Source organism: Chroicocephalus ridibundus, chromosome 7, assembly GCF_963924245.1.
Source record: "Chroicocephalus ridibundus chromosome 7, bChrRid1.1, whole genome shotgun sequence".
NCBI lineage: Eukaryota > Metazoa > Chordata > Aves > Charadriiformes > Laridae > Chroicocephalus > Chroicocephalus ridibundus.
In genome coordinates this window covers 52,209,687-52,230,700 of record NC_086290.1, presented here as the reverse complement: position 1 = coordinate 52,230,700, position 21,014 = coordinate 52,209,687, and the positions used below count along the sequence as shown (strand labels likewise).

Below are 21,014 nucleotides of genomic sequence, written 5' to 3'. Positions count from 1 at the left end.
TAAAAATGGCCTGTGTTATCCGCCCTTTCAAAGGGATCTAGGAGGGATTTTTCTTGCTTGGGTTCAGACCTGAAGGCAATAACAAAGCCCCCTACCCAACCATCTGATTTTTGGCATGTAGGAAGGAAGGATCTTTGGTTTTTGTTTTGGGGGTTTTTTTGGTTGGTTGTTTTTTTTTTTTTTAACTGGTCAGACTGAAAGGTTTCCATGCCAAGCTATTGATGTTTCTGACGTTCTCTTAAAACCTGGAATCCACAGTAAATTAAATCTAGCCAACCCTAAAGCCTAAACCAGCCACTTTTGTTACTGCTTTCTCTTCTTGCTATTCTTGTCCTAGAGCGTCAGCTCTCAGATGAGTGTCTTCCTGCAGCAGCAGTAGAACGGGGCTCCAGCCATCTCTGTCTGGATCAATGGATGGCAGCTGCTGCAGCTGCCAAGAACTGATGTGTGCACGGGCTCATGACCATTATTTGCCTAGAACAGTTAAAACAGCAAGTGTATGTATAAAAGTTATAAGACTTTTTTTTTTTTTTTAGCAGAATATATTCTGTACACCAGTCTCTTCCCTGCCTCTTCCATTCCCTCCTCTCTGGTCAGCACAGCTGCTGACCATGTAGAAGGTTTGCGTGTGTGCGTATATTTGAGTAGAAATGAGCAGGGAACAGACCCTGCTCTCGTCAGAAGAGGGTTTCTGCCATAGCAAGGAAAGGAGCAGCTGCCTGCTTCCTTACGAATGCTGCTCTTCCATTATTGGGGTTTATTAAAAAAAAAAAATGAGGTAGTAAAGGTAGGTCTGATACTTACATATCCCTGATGAAGTCTTGATGCTGGTGCACAGCTGTTAGGAAACTCCAGGATGATAATAAAGAAGATCACATGGTTTAAAACAGCATAATTTTAATTTTGCTTGGGTTGTAGCTTGTTGCTATGACGCTGCAAGTATTTCAGTATTTTGTGGCTTTGGGAAACCATGGAGACTGCTTTTTGTTCAGGTGATGGTACTGTATTAATTGATTTCTGTCTTTCTGTTGACCTCTGAAGTTGTCTGGGAACCTTAAAAACAACAAAAAAACCCCACAAAGTAAATGGAAGGCATAAGTCCCCTGAGAAGCTGTCTCCTACGGAAGCTGATACTGGTGTGCCCAGGCTGTCCTCTGGAGACTTACTGGGTGAACTCTGCATATGGTTCAACCCCACAAAGATGTTGTCACCAGAAATATATAGGAACACCAGGCTGCTTGTGTCAGCTCTCCACCCAGGTTCTCAAGCAACCATCAATCCCAAACCCTTGCTATGTTCATTACATTTCAATTGCACTAATTTTTAGTATTTCACGCAATTTGTGTCTCTGGTGCATTTATCTGCGTAAGAATTGATTGGGTGGTATTTTCCTCATTCTTTCAGGGGAGCAGACGAGCGGAGGAGGATCGCCTGGAGCCGCACAGCCGGCAGGTTAGTGTGGGACTCCTACTCAGCCTCCCGGATCATGCTGTCTAGCTAGCTCTTGTTTTTTGACTTTTAGTTTATCAATTTGGATTTTAAGTGCTCCCTCAGAGCTGTTACATACCAGATTGGACTTTTTTAGAGGTAAATAGAGAGACTGGGGAGAAAAGAGATGAAAAGCAAGATGGTTATGAGTGCACGAGCACTCCCACAGGACATGTGATTGCATTTTAGCAGCTTGAAAATAGGCTTATGTGGGACAAATCCTCCTTCTGCAGGCAGACTGTGGCACCTGTCTGTGGCAAAGCCGATCTCATCAGCAATTGCTTCTAATGTCCCTTTCTCATTCCTCCTTCGGGGTTTGCATCTGCCGGAGTTCTGGCTGGAGTAAACAGGCTGACAGTGACTCTGGTTACCAAACACGCCTGCTACAGGTTGGTCTGCATTTTTGCTCCAGAAGACAAGCGTGTGTGGCTTTGCTAGGGTGGACCCAAAGGCAAACCACAGCTATGTTTTAAGCATCCAGATTGCTATGTAAAGGCACACTAATTAATGCCAACTGACGTGGGCCAACAAAGGGATGTCTTCTCCTTCCTTACTACTGCCTTATGCTATAGTAGTTTCTCTTGCTGCTGTGTTTCCTACTCCCATGTCTCTTTTGAGACAGCAGTTCTACCTGCTCAACTCCTCTAGCTCCACCACTGATCACGTCTTCACCTGCTGATCCTTTTGCAGAAATGCCAAGTGTAGGTGACTCTACTTGAGCAGGAAAAGGCTTCTCCTGCTTGGTGACAACATGACACTGGCTATGCGAGTGCTGCTGCTGGGCGGTGACTTTGTGGGTGTGTTGGTGGTGACTGGGTCTTTGACCTGGGTGCTCCTGCAGGTCTCTTGTATCTCTGCAGAGACCCCAAATGATGTAAAGCTGCTGCATTTTTTCTTCTTTGAGTCCTGGATGGGAATCTGGGTTTTCTGAAGGACAGCATAATTGCTTTAAAAAAAAAGGAGGAAAAAAAAACAAACAAAAGAAAAACAAGAAAACCTTTTAAAGATATTTATATGAACAAACACCACACACTGACTCATGCTTGGGCAATAACTCTTGCTTAACCATGGTCCTGTTGGGTGGCAGCAGCAATGAGCTGAGAAATGACTGTACTGTCTGCACGAATCCTCGCCCCGCGAAGTGTTTGTTCCTCACAGTTGAGATCTGAGGCTCCATCCCACCCAGTCCTGCTGGCCTCTGCAAAGCCATGACTTCTGTACTGTCTCTGTTCCCCTGCACTGATGCCCAGCTCACCAAGCCCAGTCTGCCCAAGCACCTAAAAATCTGTGTTTTAAAGCAAGAATCCTTCTCAGCACACTGGTGAGAGGCTGACTCAGGTGCTTTGGGGAGACAGTTGGTAGCCAATGGTGCTGGCTGGTGGCAGCATTCGAACCAAGGCACAAGGGTGTGTAATGGGACATGGGTGCTGCTCAGCCCCTCTGCCCCGGGTTGGGGGGTGCTGTGGATGGGTGTGCGCTGCCACTGGATGTCACTGTCGCTTTATGGCACTCTGTGTACTGGGAGGATGGCTTGGGACAGCGATGGGTCCCTGCACTGAACATCCAAAGGGTGGTGGGATGGTACCATGGAGCTGGATGGAGCCTGTGCTGTGCATCCTTCTGGGCAGTCCCAGAGAAAAATAAATTTTTGTGTTGCCAGTGGTCATGCTGTTTCACTTTTTTTTTTTTTTTAATCTTCCAGAGGATCAGTCCAGAATCCTTATTTCTTTACTCTCTTAGACTGAGATACGGGGCTGATTTGTATAGCTTTCGGCAGTGTACCGGGAGCCAGCAGATTGAAAAGGAAAATGATGCTCTGTTCTAGCTCTAAGCTGAGAAGTGGATCTGGTCTGATATTTTCAGTAAGTCTAAAAACAGAGAGTTTGGACCAGTGTTTAAATTCAAATGTGTTTTGAAAAAGACCTAAAAGCCCAAATGGGAGGGAAGTGGATGTAGATCCCTAATTTTAAGATGACTGATGAGCAAAGCTAGCGGGTGGCTGCTTGCTAGCCTCTCTCTTTTAACAAAACTCACAAAATTGTAAAATTACCATGCTGACAACCTCAGTCGCTTACTAATTACATATTGATTCTGTATTTTTATGCTCACTCATCTAAATAACGAGGCATTTCCAAATAATCTATTTCTGTTGCACCCAGCGTGCCGTTCCCCCCCCTCCCCGGATCCACAGCCTGTTGTTTATGCTCTAGCAGGGAGCTGACTGCTGTTCCCTTCCCACAAAGGGCAAAGATGCCTATTTTTCTCCCACTTGTCTTGCATCACAAAAGGCATTTGTCAACTGTTACATAATGGCAGAATTTGTCGCTTCTTCTGTCGGCCTTTTTGGAGGCAGCCTTGTCCCCAGCGCAGCCATAGCCGGCAGGCTCTTGCTGGCTGCAGGTTGTGCACGCTCCCCGCGCACGCCGGTGCATCCCGATAGCGCACGATGCAGTGTGTGACTAATGCTTGTCACCCACCATTTGGTTTTTTCCTTTTTTTTTTTTTTCTTCTTTGGAAAGGAAGATGTGGAATTGTGTGGTTTTTTTGGTTTTTATGTAGGGGAGCAAAAGGATGGGAAGGTGTTTGCAGGGCTTATTTGCTTTTTAGCACTTGTGCCGAGGTGGGAATGGGAAGCTACCCTCAGTCGTGTGCCCTGTGGGGAGCAGTGGGCCTTGTCCTTAGCTGAGACTGTGTCCTGGGCTCGGCCAAGCCTCCAAGAAGGGCTGTGCTGGAAATGGAGCTTGATTCACCCTCTGCAGCGCTCACGAATTTAAGGGAGCAAGAATGCCTGTCGCCGCCTGCCTCTCAGGGCTGCCAGTTGTTGTTGTTTTTTTTTTTTTTAATATTTCCCAATTAATCTCAGGCGTCTCACGCTAGCAACAGGAATTTGTTTGGGGTGTTTTTTTCTTTTCAATAGGTTTGATTTCCTCATTGTTGGAATATCTTTTTTAGAGTCTTAAAAATAAATAAATGGTTTTGCTTCCCCATAAACCAAAAGCAAAAACCGCGTGGCTGGCTTCCCTGTGTCTCCCTAACTGGAAAGGAGAGCGCTGTTTACCTGCGGCCCCAAACTTATTTATGGCCTTATCACTGCCAGCTATCAGATGACCACAGCTCCCTTTTTAACGCGAAGCAAGCAGTGTTCCGGTAATCCAACAAGGTCTCACGTCTTGCCTGCCTCTGTTTTCTAATTTACTCAAAACAATTTCCTAGTTGACTCTTTTTTTTTTTTTTTTGAAATAAATTGTAGATCTGTTTTTAATTTCTTTTTAATAAACTTCTTAAAGTATGTGTTTCTTGTGGACCTTTGAACTTCCTGGTATATACTCAGCCTTTGCTCAGGAGATATGTTTATGGTTGGCTGCGAGTGTGCTTAAATGGGTTAACCCTTTGGAGTCAGTGCTCTTGGGAAAATATTCATTTGGTTTCTTTGTGTAGCTGATGCCCAGGCACAGAAATGAGCTTTGGCGAATTTGGCTTTACCTGAACTAGTTGTTTGTTTCGAAGTTTAACTCTTATATCATCAGATGAAACTATGGACCAGATTTTGTGTGTTAAGCACGGCTGGAAACATGGGATCAGCAAACATCTCCAAAAATTGTAAATCACAGTGCTGCGGACGCAAGCTCAGCTTCCCAAGAGCTAGGCAAGGAAAGCTGCAGTGGCTGCGATAGCTCATGCCTGCATTATGGTAGGAACTGGCAGTATCTGCAGGATTCATGGCCTGTCGATAAACAGGCTTCTCGGTAGCAGGTTTCTCCTTTGACATGGATCAATCCAAGTAAGCTGCATAGTATAGCTATCCCCTTAAAGTTAGTACAGCAGAAATACCTTATGGGATATTAACTTTCCTGTTTGCTTACCAGAAACTTATCCATTTGGTTGTTCTTGAGGTACGTATACAGCTTCTGCAGCTGCTTTGCATCCATCTCTGAGAAGAGGGAGACAAACCGCCACAACCTCCTTGGAAAGACAGACACACAGATTGTGCATGTGGGTACAAACTTCATCCTCTTTCTCATTCTGCTCCCTAGTTCTGGCTTGGTGAGTGTAACTACTGACATACCCTTTGCAGAGTTTGTTTTGTTTTGTTTTCCCCTGCCCTTCCCCCCCCCCTCCCCCCGCCGGATCTTATAAACTTTTGAAGAATTGCTCTTCCCTAAGCATGGGAAGGGTTATCTGTTAACTCAAGTAACCAATTTACTTGCAAATGGATGTTGATGATGGGCAGCACATCAAAATTGGCCTTGTGCTGGATAGGACTAGGTACCACATAGCCTCTGCTACAACTTCCTGCAAGACCTGTGAGTATTTCGCAGTTAGAGCAAACTAGGCAAATCTCCTGTAGATACCCAACATGATTTCCAGTGCCTGTAAATGTCAGGCCAAAGTACATGTGTCTATGCCCACATGGAGCAGCAGGGGCAGGAGCCTGTCATGCTGGGAGCATCACCGGCACGGTACCACTGGTGCTAGTTAAGCGGAGACCCTTACTTCTGCCAGTGCTTGACCTCTGAGGCTCTGCAGTACTGCTGAAGAAACAGATCGATGCGCTCCCCAATTATGGTCAAACTTTCCTTCGTGTACTTCAGTTTTCTCTCTGTGGGGACGTGCTGGGGCAAATGCAGTTTCCTAAGTGACTTCTTAAAGGGACTCAAAAGCTCCTTGCACTGCAAAGAAAAAGTGTTGGCATAGGTGTTCAGCACTTTAAATTCAGATCTCAGGCATTCCTTTTCATTAAATAAACTCATTAAATAGCTGGCTGGGAAAGCACTGAAATGTTTTCATAAGTGTCTCCTGCATGGACCTGGGGGAGCTGATGTAGGTCTCCAGCAGGACCTCTGTTAGGTGCTCCCATAGCTCTGCAGGAGTCACTCCTGCACGTCCCAAGGTTGGTGACACCCCAGGTGAAGCATGTCGAAGGTGACTTGAAAAGGGAATTGAGGGATTTCCAAGACTTGGGAATTCCTTTATACCTTTCACCTTGTAAGGTGAAAGGTATAAGTTTCAGGCTACAAAATAGCTGCTGTTCTGCAGGGAGGGGAAAGGGAACTGCTTTACTGCTTTTTCTCACGCTGCCTCTTCCTGTGGCCAAACCTGGGATGTGTTGCAAATGTTTGCACGTGATGCAGGAGCAAGCGCTGTGTCTAGATGCCCTCCCTTTTGTCTGTCTTTTTTTGTGTCTGTTACGCGCACTGGGCCGTGACTGGTGCTGTGTGTGTTATGCCATGATGCACCAGGAATGGGAAGGTCATATCCCACAGCGGGGGAGGATGGCGTGAGATGGAGTTTTGTGGCTGTGGTGTAAGTGATGCAGAGGAACCAAACCACTGAGGCCAAGGGTGTACATGGTGTCATGTGAAATGATAATGTAGCAGTACTTGTTTCAAAAAACTTTTTTTTTTCAAAAAACCCACTTTGTTTTCAAAAAACAGTGGATGTGAAATGTGATTGTTTTGTTGTTATTTTGGGTTTTTTTGTGGTTTGGTGGTTTTTCTTTGTAAACTGAAAATGTGATGTCCAGATGGCCGGAAAAATGATGAGGCAAAAACCTTTCAGTTGTGAAAGAAAGCTACAGAATGAAGTGTCTTGTCCTGCTTAGTTGCTCCCTCTGCCAGATTCCTGGGTTTTATTCACTCCCTCTCTCTCTCAAATGTCTCCCTCAGAGATGCCACTGAGTGTTTCTACTGCTAAATTCTATTCAGTATCTCACAATTTTAAAGGTGTCCTGATCAAGGCCTTCTGCACAGCAGATGAGTGGGGTCTTGCATGGTGGAGAACTCTCACTGCCAGTTACAAAGGCTGCCTCCTTCGCTGTGCCAGCCAGATCATTCTTCGTGGTCTGCAAATTGCCAAAGCCATAGGTTAGTCTTCCAGTTCATGTAAATCTTGCATCCTCTCTAAAAAAACTGCCAAGGACAAACACTGTCCTAAGGCTCAGAAGCATTTCTCTTCCTGCCAAATCATTTCAGATTGGGTTTTCAGAGGTGCTTAATGAAGCTAGGTATTCAATTATAATTAAAAGTCCATAAGAATTAGGTGCCTACTTGAAGTCCCTTTTGGAAATCCTCCCTCTAATAAATTACAAGGTAAACAATGGCCACTCGTTCTTAATGGCATTAATCAAATATGGGCTGGCAGTCACTTGTTAAGTAGAAATATGTGGTTACAATGAGCCCATTGTAATACCACACTGCTCCATCCACAGCTTTTATTGATGGCAAAAGTATTGGGGCTGACCTGTTGCAAAGCCAGATTGAAAACAAAATCCTCAGCCACTGAACTTGCACCTCCCTGGGCCAGGGAGGGGGATATTTTCTCTTGCAAAGGGCAATGAATGTCTGTTTTCCCTGTGTCAACATTTGTGTAGGTAACTCATCCAGTCATCTTTTGGAAAACAACACTTATATAACCGACTTAAAGGCAACATAAGCTTGTGTTTTAAAACATGCTGAAGCGTGTAGGAAGAGCAGTCCTTTCCTCCCTGACATGCTCTGCTCCCTTGAAGAGTACTGCTCTGCAAATCTGATCCCAAACCACATTTCAGAGGTGAAACTGAAGCTGGACTCTGCTTTGCTCTTTCTATGGGCTGATCTCCCTGCCCATGCTCACCTGGCTGTCCGTGCTGTCCCTGCTGCTGTCCCTTGCCCTGGGTCTGTCCAATTCCTTCTTAAAGCCCATCTCCTCCATGGGACACAATCCCCACTCCCTCACTTGTGCCAGGTAGGGATGGAAAACTGACACAGACCTGTGTTTGGACCAAAACGTGCTGGAGTGACCAAGGTGACCAGGGTGCTTGGACACCAGTTCTGAGTTCCGCCAACCACGGAGACTGCTGTTGCCCTCTAGTCCCACAACACTGCTGCCCTCTGGGGCAGAGTCACCTCTCCCCATCAGTTTTGCCATTGATTCGTGGTCCTAAAGAAACAGGCAGAGAACCCTGGATTTTCCCCTTGCTGGCAGTGATCAGGATGCTCGATGCTGTCAAAGGCTCCCGTGGGCAATGGGAGGGAAATGCTTTGCCTTGCATCTATAGCAGTTTGATGGAGTGTCTGGGGCTCTTGGTTGGTGCTGGGTTTGCACCTGCAGCGAGTCCAGCACCTGTAACTGTGGATCGGTCCATATTATTTTGGCCTCTGAAGGAGGTGCAAAGTGCAGCTCTGAGTCACACACATGGCTGTGTGCACCATGTTGGCTATCTGCGAGTGTGGGTGCAGCTCCTGGTGTAAGCAATCACAATTTTCCACTATGGTTTGTCCCTCAGCAAGTTCAAGATGGGCCTTTTTCCAACTCTCTCACTAGACCTGCTGCACCATGCTGAGTGGAAGCACTGGCCTCGAGGCGGGGGCCAGAGAGTCTGGCTTACATAGGGCTGGGGATGATCTCCATAACAAAGGCAGTCCCATTTGATGGGGAACAGAGGTGCAACCAGGAGAAGGGACCTTGGGCTGCAACCTAGGTGTTTTTAAAGGAACTGGTTGGAGTTGAGGCCTCAATTCTCATCACGGTGTAATGGAAATTCAGGGTTACCTCCTTCACAGATGGAGGTGAAAGCCAACCACAGTGAGATCTCACTCTCCTGGGTAACATCTCTTTTAAAGCTCTTTTCTTTTTAGAAAGAATAAATTGCAGTTGCCAGGAAGAAATCTGAAAAGGCTTAGAATTAAAGAGACTTTGGTTTGGAAATCTACTTCAAGGCGAAATGCTTTCACAAAGAAAAATGTGTCAGGCTCCCATCATGCCCTGACCAGTCAGACAAGTGCAATTGTTTTGTTCTTTGGACAATTAGTATAATTGCTGCAGCTGTGATTCAGCTGTGCTCCTGTGCCAGGTCACTTCTGGCACTGGGAGTCATCTCAAGGGCTATACAAAGGCCCCCTCTCTTTGAGGTCCCCCAGGCATGGCTGTGCGGAGGGACCCACAGTGCTCTTGGCAGAAGTTTGAATGCTTTTGGTCAAGGGTTTCTCTGTGCAGCTGGTTTCTCGGCTGAGCACCTGCCGAGCCAAATGCCTGGTGCAGGTAGTAGCCTTGGGAAAGTACCTATTGATGGGTCTGGAAACAGAGACAGGTTATTCTTTTCAGGCTGTCTTAGGGAAGTCTGGCCTTTACCCATGATTGAACTCGATAATGACAAAAATCCATTAAGACAAGCCCTCCCCTTAAGATGTTTGCGGCATTCTCCCTCCTGTGTCTGCTTTCTTCCTCCCCCACGTCTGAAATTTAGCTGTCAGTTCTCTGACGCAGGAGCCTTGCACAGGCTGGTGCTGAGCAGATGCAAAGACAACTATCTTCTAATACTTTGCACTTAGGTTTGTTTTGACCATCTGAGGTATATTATAACTTGTTTTGCCTATACTAGGATTTTACAGTATGTTATGTGTTACTTAATACAAGGTAAGCTATGCAGTGTGAAGCAGTGGTGATAGCACAGATAAGTGTACCTACACCATTTCAGCCTGGTTGTTGTGAGGACTATGTTAGAGGTGGTTTGGTTGAAGGGGATGTTGAAAATGTAGCTAGTTTCTCAATGTCTATTACCAACCGCCCTCTTGCTGTGTTTGCTGCCTGCAATCGTGACATCTGTCCCCAGTGCAGCAGGCAGCTCCTCTCCTTTTCACCTCTGAAGGTTTAAATCTAGAAGTTGCCAGCTTATGTCCTTGCCTCTCAAGTCAGGGTATTGAAGGGGAGTGTGTTGCTGGCTAGCAGGAGCACAAGAGAAAGGAAGCTGCCTCAGCACAAGCTTTCACACGCATTAACAGATAGATTAAAAGCCATTTAGGAGCTCTAGGGACGGTTGTTAGCATAGGCATAACCCATATTTGCATGGCCGTATCTGTGTCCTTGTGAGATTACAGCTTCCATGGAGCATGTGACTACAACATGGAGAGGCTCTCTTGGCTTATCATGTGTACACTTCACTGTTTCAGAGGATGAAGAAGGCCTTGAGTTCCCCTTGAAAATCCCAGTCTTTGTTCTTCTACCTTTCTGTGTACACTGCACTCAGATCTCAGCCAAAACCATAAATACATAAGCAGGAGGTATAGATGGACTTCCTTGGCTTGTCTTCATCTGAGGATCTCGTCGTATTTAGGAGTTGTCCATTAACATGGTTTGCAGCAGAGCAGAGATCTTGTCTTCTATGGCATTACTCAGTACAGTAGCAGAGCAGGAGACTAGACAGTTGAGGCTGCAAAATGCCTTTTTTCTACTGTTGAACTGTACAATCATGTTCAAAGCTGTGCTCTGACCACTAAAGCTATAAACCTTCCCTGTCTCTTGAATTTTTTTGGTAGCACTGAGTCAGATTTCAGTTCATTTTGTTCATTGTGTAAGGTCTTGTGGACGAGTCTACTCCTGTGAGATCAGGCATGAGACATGCCTTTTGAGTCCTCAGAAGTCTTTGTTTGTATCCTGTCCCCCTGCCCCTCTGGAAGACATTAATTAATTTCTACTTTGAAGCGTATCATGTCAGAAGATGGAATAACCCAGACCACATCTATGTAAATTTATTGTATTATATTGCCTACTTAAGGGCAGGAATCCTTTGAAACAATGTTCTAATTGGATGGGGAAAAGTCAGGAGTACAAACAGATTATGCATCTCCTATTTCTCCCCGTGAAGCAAAGAGAGCTGATGTGCCAGTCAAACACACTGTACTGCAACACTGCACCTCAGGGAAAAGTTTTCCTTTTCCCCTGACAGCTCTTTTGTGAATATTAATTTCTGCTACTTGAGTGCCTTGGTCTTCCAGGAGCTGTGCAAGTGCAAACATTAACCAAGTTTTCTAGTACAGCAGCTCTTCCAGTGCGAGACTAGGCATGTAGCCAAAAAGGAAACAGTTGTGAAGATGCTAGGTTTATGCTGCTGTTTGTTATTTGCTGTTTTAGGCAGATTTAGCCTGAATACCACGTGTGATGTGATGAGTCAGGTTGCATGTAATATACGCAGGCATCTGATGCAATATTTATTTACTGCTAGGTCACAGGGAAGGAGAGCTGATAAATGAAGGTAAATATACAGGTATTTTACATTATACTTAAACCAACTGCCTGTACATGTGGTTTAGTTAAACATAAAACCCAAACATAATTGCTAGATGTATTGCAATAATTGTAATTGTAATTGTAATGAGGAATGTTTTTCAGTAACTTGTTCTTACCAGGAGGGTGGTGAATGCTTCATTTGATGGGGTGATTAATGATACTCAGTGCAACTGCTCAGACTGTAGGGGCGGAGGCTTTGCTAATTGGATCTGGAAATTCCTTTCCTGGTGCTTAAGGATGATGAAAACTTTCACAGAGAACTGGAGACACATCTACTCCCTGCAGTTGGATGTCAATAAATACATATCAAGTTAATAAATCTTGTATTAGGGGAAGAGATCTGAAAGAGAATTTGGGCCTAGTTATTGTTTCTATGTGGCATTATTAGAGACATCTTAGATACCATAGGAATCCCTTTCTGGTAAGTGTTGGGAGTTGCTCATTTAATCGCCTGTTTTAACTAATGTGGTAAAGAAGCCAAACACAATTTGTGACCAGTGGTGTGTAGAAGCTGTAAATATATCTGTCCCTCTTTTATCCACTTCTTGTAAAATCTGATTGGGGTGTTCCAAGTATTCCCATACTGGAAGACACCACTACTCAAACCTTCCACGGTGCCCAAAGTGACTAACCTCATGCGCTGGACACCTCCTTGTCAATAGATGTATCTTCAGATGTTCCTACATTATTTTATGCTTCAACAGTTTTGTGTTTGTCTTCAGCTTTTTAGTCAGATGTTAGTGAACTTATTAATGGTGTTTGCTAATATCGTATAACGATTTTTTTAAGCTGCTTGAAGTCCTCAGGAACTGAAAGAGCATTATCAGCTTCCTCCATACTTTGCAACTTGCAGCCTGTAGGAAACAGGATAGTTGAAGGCTTTCTTTCTTATTGGGCTTTGTAAGTTTTCAGTTTCTTATGCAAATTGAAATAGGCATTGTTAATGATATATTAATAAGCCCATCCCTTTGCTGCTGCTTATGAAATCAAATCTATAACAAGTTGGATACCTCTTAATATTGAAGATAATTTAAATTCTTTTGTTACTCTTTTGGATCATGTAATATAAAGTGTGGTAGGTAATATCTGCCTTGTTCACTTCACTCTCCCTAACAAACTTGCCCACCATCTTAGTAACAAATAGAAGCAGCCTGGAAAATGATGAGACTGGTATGCCTGTGCCAAAAGGTCAGTTCTTCCTAGGGAATGTGGCAGGGGTTTGCACGGGATTAGCAAGATGTGCAGAGAGGCACCAAATGTATAAGCCAAATAGGAGCTCACAATGTAGAGGTAGGGCGCGAAAAAAAAAAAGAAATGAGGGAGAGATGGGAGAACTAAGCACTGTTTGGGAGGGGAGAGAGGGCTTGAAATCAACAGCAAGGGAGAAAGGTGGGCATAACCAGGTGGGAAAGCCAGTTGCTCCAGGAGCCAGTGAATGAGACTCTCCTAGTCTCAAAATGGAAGAAAACAGCCTGAAGCAGAGAGAGAGGAAGACAACCTGGTAGATAAATGCCCATCAAGACAAGAATACCTTCAGGGAGGCTGTACAGAACTTGGTGATGCTTTTTTCAGTTATATACAAAGAAAATTAACTCCTGGGAAAACCCCTGCTGGTTCAGAGAGTGAAGTGCGAGCCCCCTTGTGCACAGCTCTCTGCTGGGGATATAAAGCGAGGAGTTTGCAGATCTCCTGTGCGTGCCCTGTGCCCCACGTTCACAGCTCTGCCCTGGGCATGCTGCGAGCCCTTCTCAGAAAACAGCTGCGCTTCCATGAGGTTTTTCCTCTTTTTGCAATTGAGAGGAACAGAATAATAAAATAAATCATAAAATAATAAAAACTGTAGTGGAATAAAAAGGGATTTTCCTCTCTTTGCAATAGAGAAGTAACATGTTAGGCCACCAGAAGGGGTTCTCCTGTTTTTTGTTCCCAGTCTTGAGGCTTTTTCTCTAAACAACTCAATGGGGAAAAACTTTTGCCATGTTGTATCTGTGCATATGAAGAGGATGGAAAATAACAACTGGTCGGAGCAGTTGGGGCTCAGAGCCAGGAGACCGCCTGCATCAGGTCTCTCCCCTCTCTGAGTCATGGCACCCGCAATTTCAAAGCCACCCTTTACGGCAGAGGCTCTCCAATCTGGATCTTCTTTCCATCTTTTCCCTGCTCCTTTAGAAGATTTTGGTATCTGCCTCTAGTGATCTTGTTCTTTGCACAGGAGTGTCAGACTGGCTACTATTCCTAGTGCAATCAGTGCCGCTGGGCTGGCTGCCTGCTGGCACGAAGTGTGATGAGGCTTCAGGGCATGTGATGTGTGCCGGGGTTGCAAGGGGTAACGAAGTTCAGTCTCCTGGTAGGACTCAGGTCTCATCCCTCTGTTGTCACTGATGCCCTTTTCGTGCACATCCCTCCTTGCATTTCCTGTCTTTCCCCTGCTCCCATGCCTGTGCCTCATATCACCCTGCCCCACGCCTGACCCTGTATGAGAGAAGGGTGGCCAGTGCTTGGAGTATTTTTAAATTTCCACTTAACACTTATTTCAGTTCATGGATTTTTCCAGAGGAAGTCAGGTTTTGGGGGTATTTTTTTGTTGTTCATTTTACTTAAGAGAAAAAAAAAAAAGGAAAGAAAAAAGCAAAACCCAAGGAAATTCCCCTGCAACCTACAGAATGTAGTTATCAAGAGCAGTGGCTTCATTTCTCTTTCTTAAAGCATTGAACACCCTGTTATGCTTAAAATTATAAAAGCAAAAAAGGCCAGCCTTCTTTACGTGATGGGTTTCAGTCTCTTGTAATGATAGTGCAGTGGGGTAGCTGTAGTGAAATGTAGGCTGTGCTGAGATAGGCAGAAGGAAAAAAAAAAAAGCAGTGCATGCCATTTAATTTCTGCAATGTTCTGATTCCCTCCTACCAGCCTGAAAATGCTAAACATGATCCTTTGTCTGGCATATGGGGACTTGGAGAATTGTTGCTAATTACTGCAGTTGTGCTATCTAGCTTAACTGGCTTAAATAATATATTAAGTGCTTTTATGATCTTTCACAACACGCTGGAATGCAGAGAGGTGCATTTTATGCTGTTTATACTTTATGGCAGGCATAACTTATATAACATTAATCTGCAGAAAAAAATTGGTTTTGATGATTTATTGCTTGTATAATTCACAGCCAGGGCTCTAGATGATAAGATCGTGTTGTGCTAGGTGCTATGCAGATGCAGGGCATGCATCTTTATCTCAGAAGGTGGAGTCTAATGGCAGGGAAGGAGGTTGTGGGTGGCTACAGGGAACGGTGGGGCCGAATGACTTGGGATGCCAGGCGAGGGTCTCGGGACACTGCTGGTCAAAGCACTGAGGATTCAGTGTATGTCTGATGGCAAAGGCAAAAAGTGTGGGATCTGGAATAGGAAGTTATGATCTAACTTATTTAGGGAACATACCCATTGTTTTAATTAGCATTTAATATGAAATTAGGAATGGGTTACTAAGCATCATATCTAGAAGTGGGAGTATTCTAGGGTCTAGATTAGTGCTTATCCAGAAAAAGAAGAAAGGCATTATGTCTGCTCAAGAACCCTTTTTTTTTTTTTACCCCTTCTTTTTTTTCTTTTTTTTTTTTAGCAAAAATTCTGTTAGTCATCTGATTCTACCCAAATCCCCACATCTCTTGCCTCAAAATCTCAATTTTCTATTACCTGCTATTGTACCTAATGTCTAAACAAAATGTGAGAAGAGTATGCTGTGAACCTCTTGTTGATGGATCTAGTGTGATGAATAATTATGGAGCGTCTGAGCAATGCTAGCCAGAGGCTCAAAGAACCTGGTAAGACACGTGCTGGGGCGGGGGGGAGCGGGGACATAAACCACAGAGGGAATTAGTGATAATGATGAAAAGATTGGCACATTCTGACCTATAATTTGGTTTAGTTTGACACAGCTCTCTCTAAAGTCGCAAGGGCTGTTAGAATATGCTAGTAATTAGCAGAATTTCACCTATTTGAAATTAAAGCATTGTGCAGGCTCTGCAGATTAGGGAAAAAAATGTAGGTTTTTGTCTGGTTTTGTTTGCTAGTAGCTTGAAAACAGGAAGGTGAGAAACTTGTGTCTAATCTTAAAGTATAATTTTGCAATTAAAAGACTGAGGAGAAAGTGTGATCCGAAGACCTTCAGTTTCCTAGCTGTGACATAAAATTAACAGCTATCTTCATTCTCATTCTGTTTTAATATTCCTGCAGAGGAGCAAGCAAAAAGAACTCCCTAGGCTGGCTTCAGCAAAATGGAGGAGCTGATACTTAGACAGTAACGGGCTGGGAGAGGAGTGATTTTTTTTGGTATTAGCTGGCTAATGGTCACACAGTGCTTTGGATGCCAAAAAGTAATAAATATCTAATGCTAAAAATTGAGAGATGCTCTCTGGGAGATACAAAACACTGTTTAAAGGTGTTTTTTGATTGGCTACACGGAAGATTTCAAGGTCATACAGGCACCAGCTTGCACGGATGCACGGCTGGTAGCTCATCGCTAAAACTAGCAGAATCTCAACTAGAAGGCTGTTAGCTAACTGTGTGGGTAAAAATGGAAGGATAAATTGAAACTACCTGAAAGTGGAAGAAACAGCCAGGAAGTGATAAGAGAAAGAGAAATGAGTGGAGAAACTCTTGCCTATCGTTTGTGGTGTCCAAGTGCTGCATAACAACTTCAAATTGCTCCCTTCCTTGAATGTACCAATTTTCTTCAAGTTGCAACAATTTGGCAACCTCCAGCTCCTTGGAATTTGTCTTCTACTGCTAAGAATCTGCTCAAGAGTCTACTCAATATTCCAGGCCTAACTTTTAATATAGTAGCTGAAAGGAGCTGCTAGGCCAAAAGCTCATACGAGTAGCTGGCCTTCTAACCAAAGGGAGAGTCAATGCCAAAGGCTTCTATGGATCATTTAACAGTATGTTTTATATAATAAAAACACATGCAAATACTTAATATAGTAGGCAAAATTTTCATTAATGCCTAATGCCTTACCTTGCTGAATGGGTATGATCAATCCACAAAAATGGCAAGGCATAACGTTGAAGGAGTTATTTGTCCAGCAGCAACATGTCGTGTTTGGTTTTGAGAATCCACTGTAACACATCATCAGCCCCTGCGTGTTCAGCTGAAGTGACAGCTAAGCAATCTGGTCATCTACGTCCTGTTGTGGCTTATTGCTGTATTTAGGGGAATGAGGTGTGAGGTAGTGGTTTGAGCAGATGGCAAGCTGTTAGACTTTTTTTGTTGCCTTGTTGGCTTCAGCAGCAGCTCTTCATTGACTCTGGACAGAATGCAGGCATGATACTATCTTAGATAATGCTACTTGGTAAAGAACTTTAAAATCATTAATTACTATCAATAGCCATTTGACACCATAAAACAGAGGTCTGTTATTTTAATGTTATGGGTGTCGTTTTGTTTGTGTGTGGTTTTTTTGGTTTTTTGTTTTTTTTTTTTTTTTAACCCCTGTCTGTAGGGTGTCTGGAGTGTCCTTAACTCACACAGGGAGGTGTAACTTTTGGATGATCCTCAGTGGCAGGGTGTCCATAGCAGCATAAAAATGTGTGCATGTGTTTGTATGCATACATGTTTGTGTATGCGGTTGTCCAGAGTTCTTTCACTATCTGTGTTGTGAAAGCACTGAACTGAGACATCAGTCTGTTGGCAAGGTCATGAAGGCTGGCAGGTTTCTCTATTTGAGGATGTCCTTTGTTTGTTCAGTGTTTGAATCATGTGAAACCTTAATTAGTGAATAAGATGCTTTGGCCTTCCCTTCCAAGATCTGAAATGGAATTAAGGGAAGTGCAAAGATGTGCCAAATGACGTGACAGTACTGGCTCCATGGTTTTTGTTTTACTCCGCTGCCCTGCTGTTTTGAGATGCGCTTTCCATTGTATCAGCTGCTGGCAAAACATTCATGAAGTTGTTACACGTTTTATGCTTTGGTATTGCTTTTTCTATCTACAACAATCAAACTGCTAAGATGTTGGAGACCCTGTGTGCAGCAGCTGTTGAGCTGAGAAGAAAGAAGCCCTTTCTTTGAAAGGGAAAGCTGCCCTGTTGTGCCACAGCGGTAAGCCACTGCCTGCTGTGCACCGGGTTTGCTGTTGCACTCTGGGGGCGATGCAAGCATCCTCTTTCTACAATGCTATTTGGACTTTTCTGAAATGGAGTAAATGTTAGTCAGTTCTTGCAAAGCCACTCCTTTCATTTGATCTTCTGTTATTAATTTTTTGTACTTCCTCTTGTCACAACACTTTTTTTTGCTGCTGAGGATGGAACTGCAGAGAAATCCTTTACTACCATTCCAAAAACACAGTGGTTTTCTGCCTACAAGAGAGTACAGAATTGCTTTTATCAAACATATTTCTTTTCCCATTGTTTCCTGATGACAGATACTACTCTTAATCTACAAAGAGACAACACTTTGAAATGGGAGATCTATGTTCCCATCAATTTTTGTTACGTTGATAAATCATAGCATGTCTCACTTTCTGAGTGACATGCTTCTGGATTTAGGTCTGCTTTTTTTTTGTATGTGACAGTTTTTCTTTTTCAGTGCTAGCAATAGACTTGCCAAAGCTCATCTTTTCCTTTAGCGTTCACTCCAGCAGACTGATTAATTCTATCACGCTTTTCCTCGTATATGGCATAATCAAACAGGTTGATAGAAAATCAGGAAGGACGTGATATTTACAAAAAATCCTAATGCCTTATACTTACCTTGTGACTTTCATTAGTTGTGGCACCTTGTTTCTTCTGGGTTGGAGGAATGTCAGCAAAATCTGCCAGGAAAAAAAAGGTTTTTTACTGTTCTTTGTGGGCCTCAAGTGTGATTGTATCACCCTTCCACGCACAGGGAAGCTTTACTTAAGGGAACATCAAGAGTGGAGAGTGCCTTATGGTGTTTTCTTCTGTGTGTTTCATAGGCAACTGCAGTAAAAGTAGGGGATCACTTACCCACAATCTTAAAATAGCTAAGAATGCGCGTGACGTACCTCATTTTCTTTGGTTGTGTAGATAATGCTATTAATAACATGAGCTGAAATTAAGTATTGAGTAGTAATATGAGCAGCAATTCTGAGTGGCTTTAAACATGTCATGAACTCCCTGAACAAAAACATCCAGAGGGAAGTGGCTTAGTAAAAATATTAATTAATTCTCTTGTAAAGGGGTGACAAGATTAAACAGAGGAAACCCACAGCCCCAATAAGGCCTGTGGGATACCTCCACTTCCCTTGCTGTCTTTTCCTGTAGAGGACTGGGAACGGTTGTCCAAACCCTTCTTCCCCTATCTGCTGCAACCTGATATACAGCTATGGTTTTTGCTACACGAGGGTGTGCGCTGCAGGTCTCCTGTCGTTATTGCCTGCGTAGCAGTAGTTGTCACCTCCATGCTGTAATGACACTAGAGCTCAGCCCTTTGGGGCAAAGGGACACACTGTTCTCTCCTGCCTCCCCACACTGCTTGTGTGGTATCAACTCATCAAGAAAGAGGAAGGTATGAAGTGCCTGCTGCTGCTGTGAAGTAGCAGGGGACGATTTCCAGGCCCTGGCTGTTATGGCAGAGGCAGCGATGTCAGGGCAGGTGGGGAAGGGCACCTGCTTGAACAAGTCATGCGAGTGCTGGGAAGTGGGAATTTATAGGGCAAGTGTAAAAAGAGAATTGCCCTTGTAATGAAAATAAGGGGGAAAAATCCAAATCATCTCACCCTGAGAGTCCCCTGGCTACACCACGCTGCCACCCTGGTGAGCACTGCATTCATTAACACGTCCTTTCAACGAGGGGGATGATTACAGGGTTTGCAGAAATCCTGTTTGACTATTTGTGGTTAAAAAATAAACACAAAATTTATTAAAAATAGGTGGGGCTTCCCAAGAAAGAAGATAATGTTTAAGACTCCATTTTCTTATCTGCTGCTGCTAGTTACAGTGAGCTTATTAAAACTGTTCTATAAGTATTACATCTATTTTCTTCTCTTTTTTTTTTTTTTTTAAATTCAGTTTTGTCCATAAAAGCCACGGCCTTTTCCCCTGAAATGTTCTGCTACAAAGTTCATCCTGGCAATAGTGTGGGAGTACAGCTTATATGGTACCAATGTGACATAGGAGGGTGCTGGTAAGAATCTGTATTGTGTTTTGTTTTGTGTTTTTCTCTCCCTGGTTCATATAAATCTGTAGTGAATGTCATCCTCTGACTACTATTCTAAACCACTTGTTTCCTAGAAAATGTGGGATGTGATAAAAGTTGTAATTTGCATATGTAGTTCTGTTGTTCTCTGAGGAAGCCTCTTGTATTTTCCCTTCTCTCTCCGACAACATCAGAATTAGACTGGCAGATAACAATTTGAGGTATTTTTCTCATTCATCAGTTCATTATAATTAGAAAGATGTGAAACCATTTAGCTATGAACACTGCAGGCCTACAGTTTACAAATACTCTTATTATACCATGATATCTCTCCCACCTTCTGCTCTTTTCAAATATTTGAGATGTGCTCTGCTGCTCTCCATTCAGGACTCTCTGAGGCAGCAAGGGGTAAAAGTTGTCTCAGGTTTGTACGGTGCCTAGTACAGTGTGTCTCAAATCCTCACTGGTGGCCATAAATGCAAATTACAGACAATAATCGGCTCTTAGAGTCCTTTACCAAGTTTCCTTCTAGACTGATGGGTGAAGAGAGTTCTGTTAGTTATATCTGTGTTGGAGATTTGGGATCTACGTTTCAAAAGCGCATAAATGTCTTAAAAGAATAAATCCTAATGAAGTGAGTAGGACTTGTCTGACCATAATCCATTACATGCAATTACAAGTTCTACTTTTACATTTCTGCTCTGTGACCATATGAGAAAACAAAGTTTTCTATATGCTTCTAGCATGGGACCGTGGTTTTGTTCACGTTTAGGTTTTTTCCTTAAAAAAAAATAAAACCTTTTATCAAGTTTAAATGCCTGGGACGGACTTCCCCTCCCTGCCTCCAGTTGCTTGGAGCAGATCAGGACAGACTGAAATGCTGACCTTTGACACGTAAAGAATTATGCCCTAAATAATTGAGCATTCACAATGCTCACGTATTTTCCTAGTCACAAATTTGACTTTGATGACCGAAAGCTCACTTGCTGGAGTAATAAAAACCTAGAAAACTCCCTTACTGGGTTCCTAATATACAAATTCCTAAAGATGACACAGCATGTTTCAGCAAAATTCTGCTTTTTGTAAATAATCCGTAATAGCTATGGGCTACTATTCTGTGGAAGTACACAATCTGAGATCGCTTCTTCTCTAGGTGACCTAGGCCTCTGACATGAGTTTTCCTATTCATCTACCAATTTTTATCCCCTCATGCATTTTATATTTTTTTGTCTGTTAGGCTATCAGTTTCTATACAACACTTCTGACAGATTCAGATTTAGTTTTAGCGCTCTGGATGCTTTTTCATCTTTGTGCTGAAAATGCCTTCAGTCCTACT

The 21,014-nt window shown here is 43.5% G+C and overlaps 1 protein-coding gene across 1 annotated transcript; it reads right to left on the bottom strand.

Annotated features, from left to right (window-relative positions):
- Positions 1 to 348: 348 nt before the first annotated feature.
- On the bottom strand, positions 349 to 8,394 carry CHCT1 (CHD1 helical C-terminal domain containing 1). The gene is made up of 6 exons (XM_063341154.1): positions 8,101 to 8,394; positions 7,202 to 7,330; positions 5,983 to 6,158; positions 5,352 to 5,451; positions 2,120 to 2,434; positions 349 to 474 (listed from the first exon to the last, which is right to left on the bottom strand). Exons 1-6 carry the CDS (start codon positions 8,392 to 8,394, stop codon positions 349 to 351), a joined length of 1,140 nt encoding a protein of 379 aa, XP_063197224.1.
- Positions 8,395 to 21,014: the final 12,620 nt, after the last annotated feature.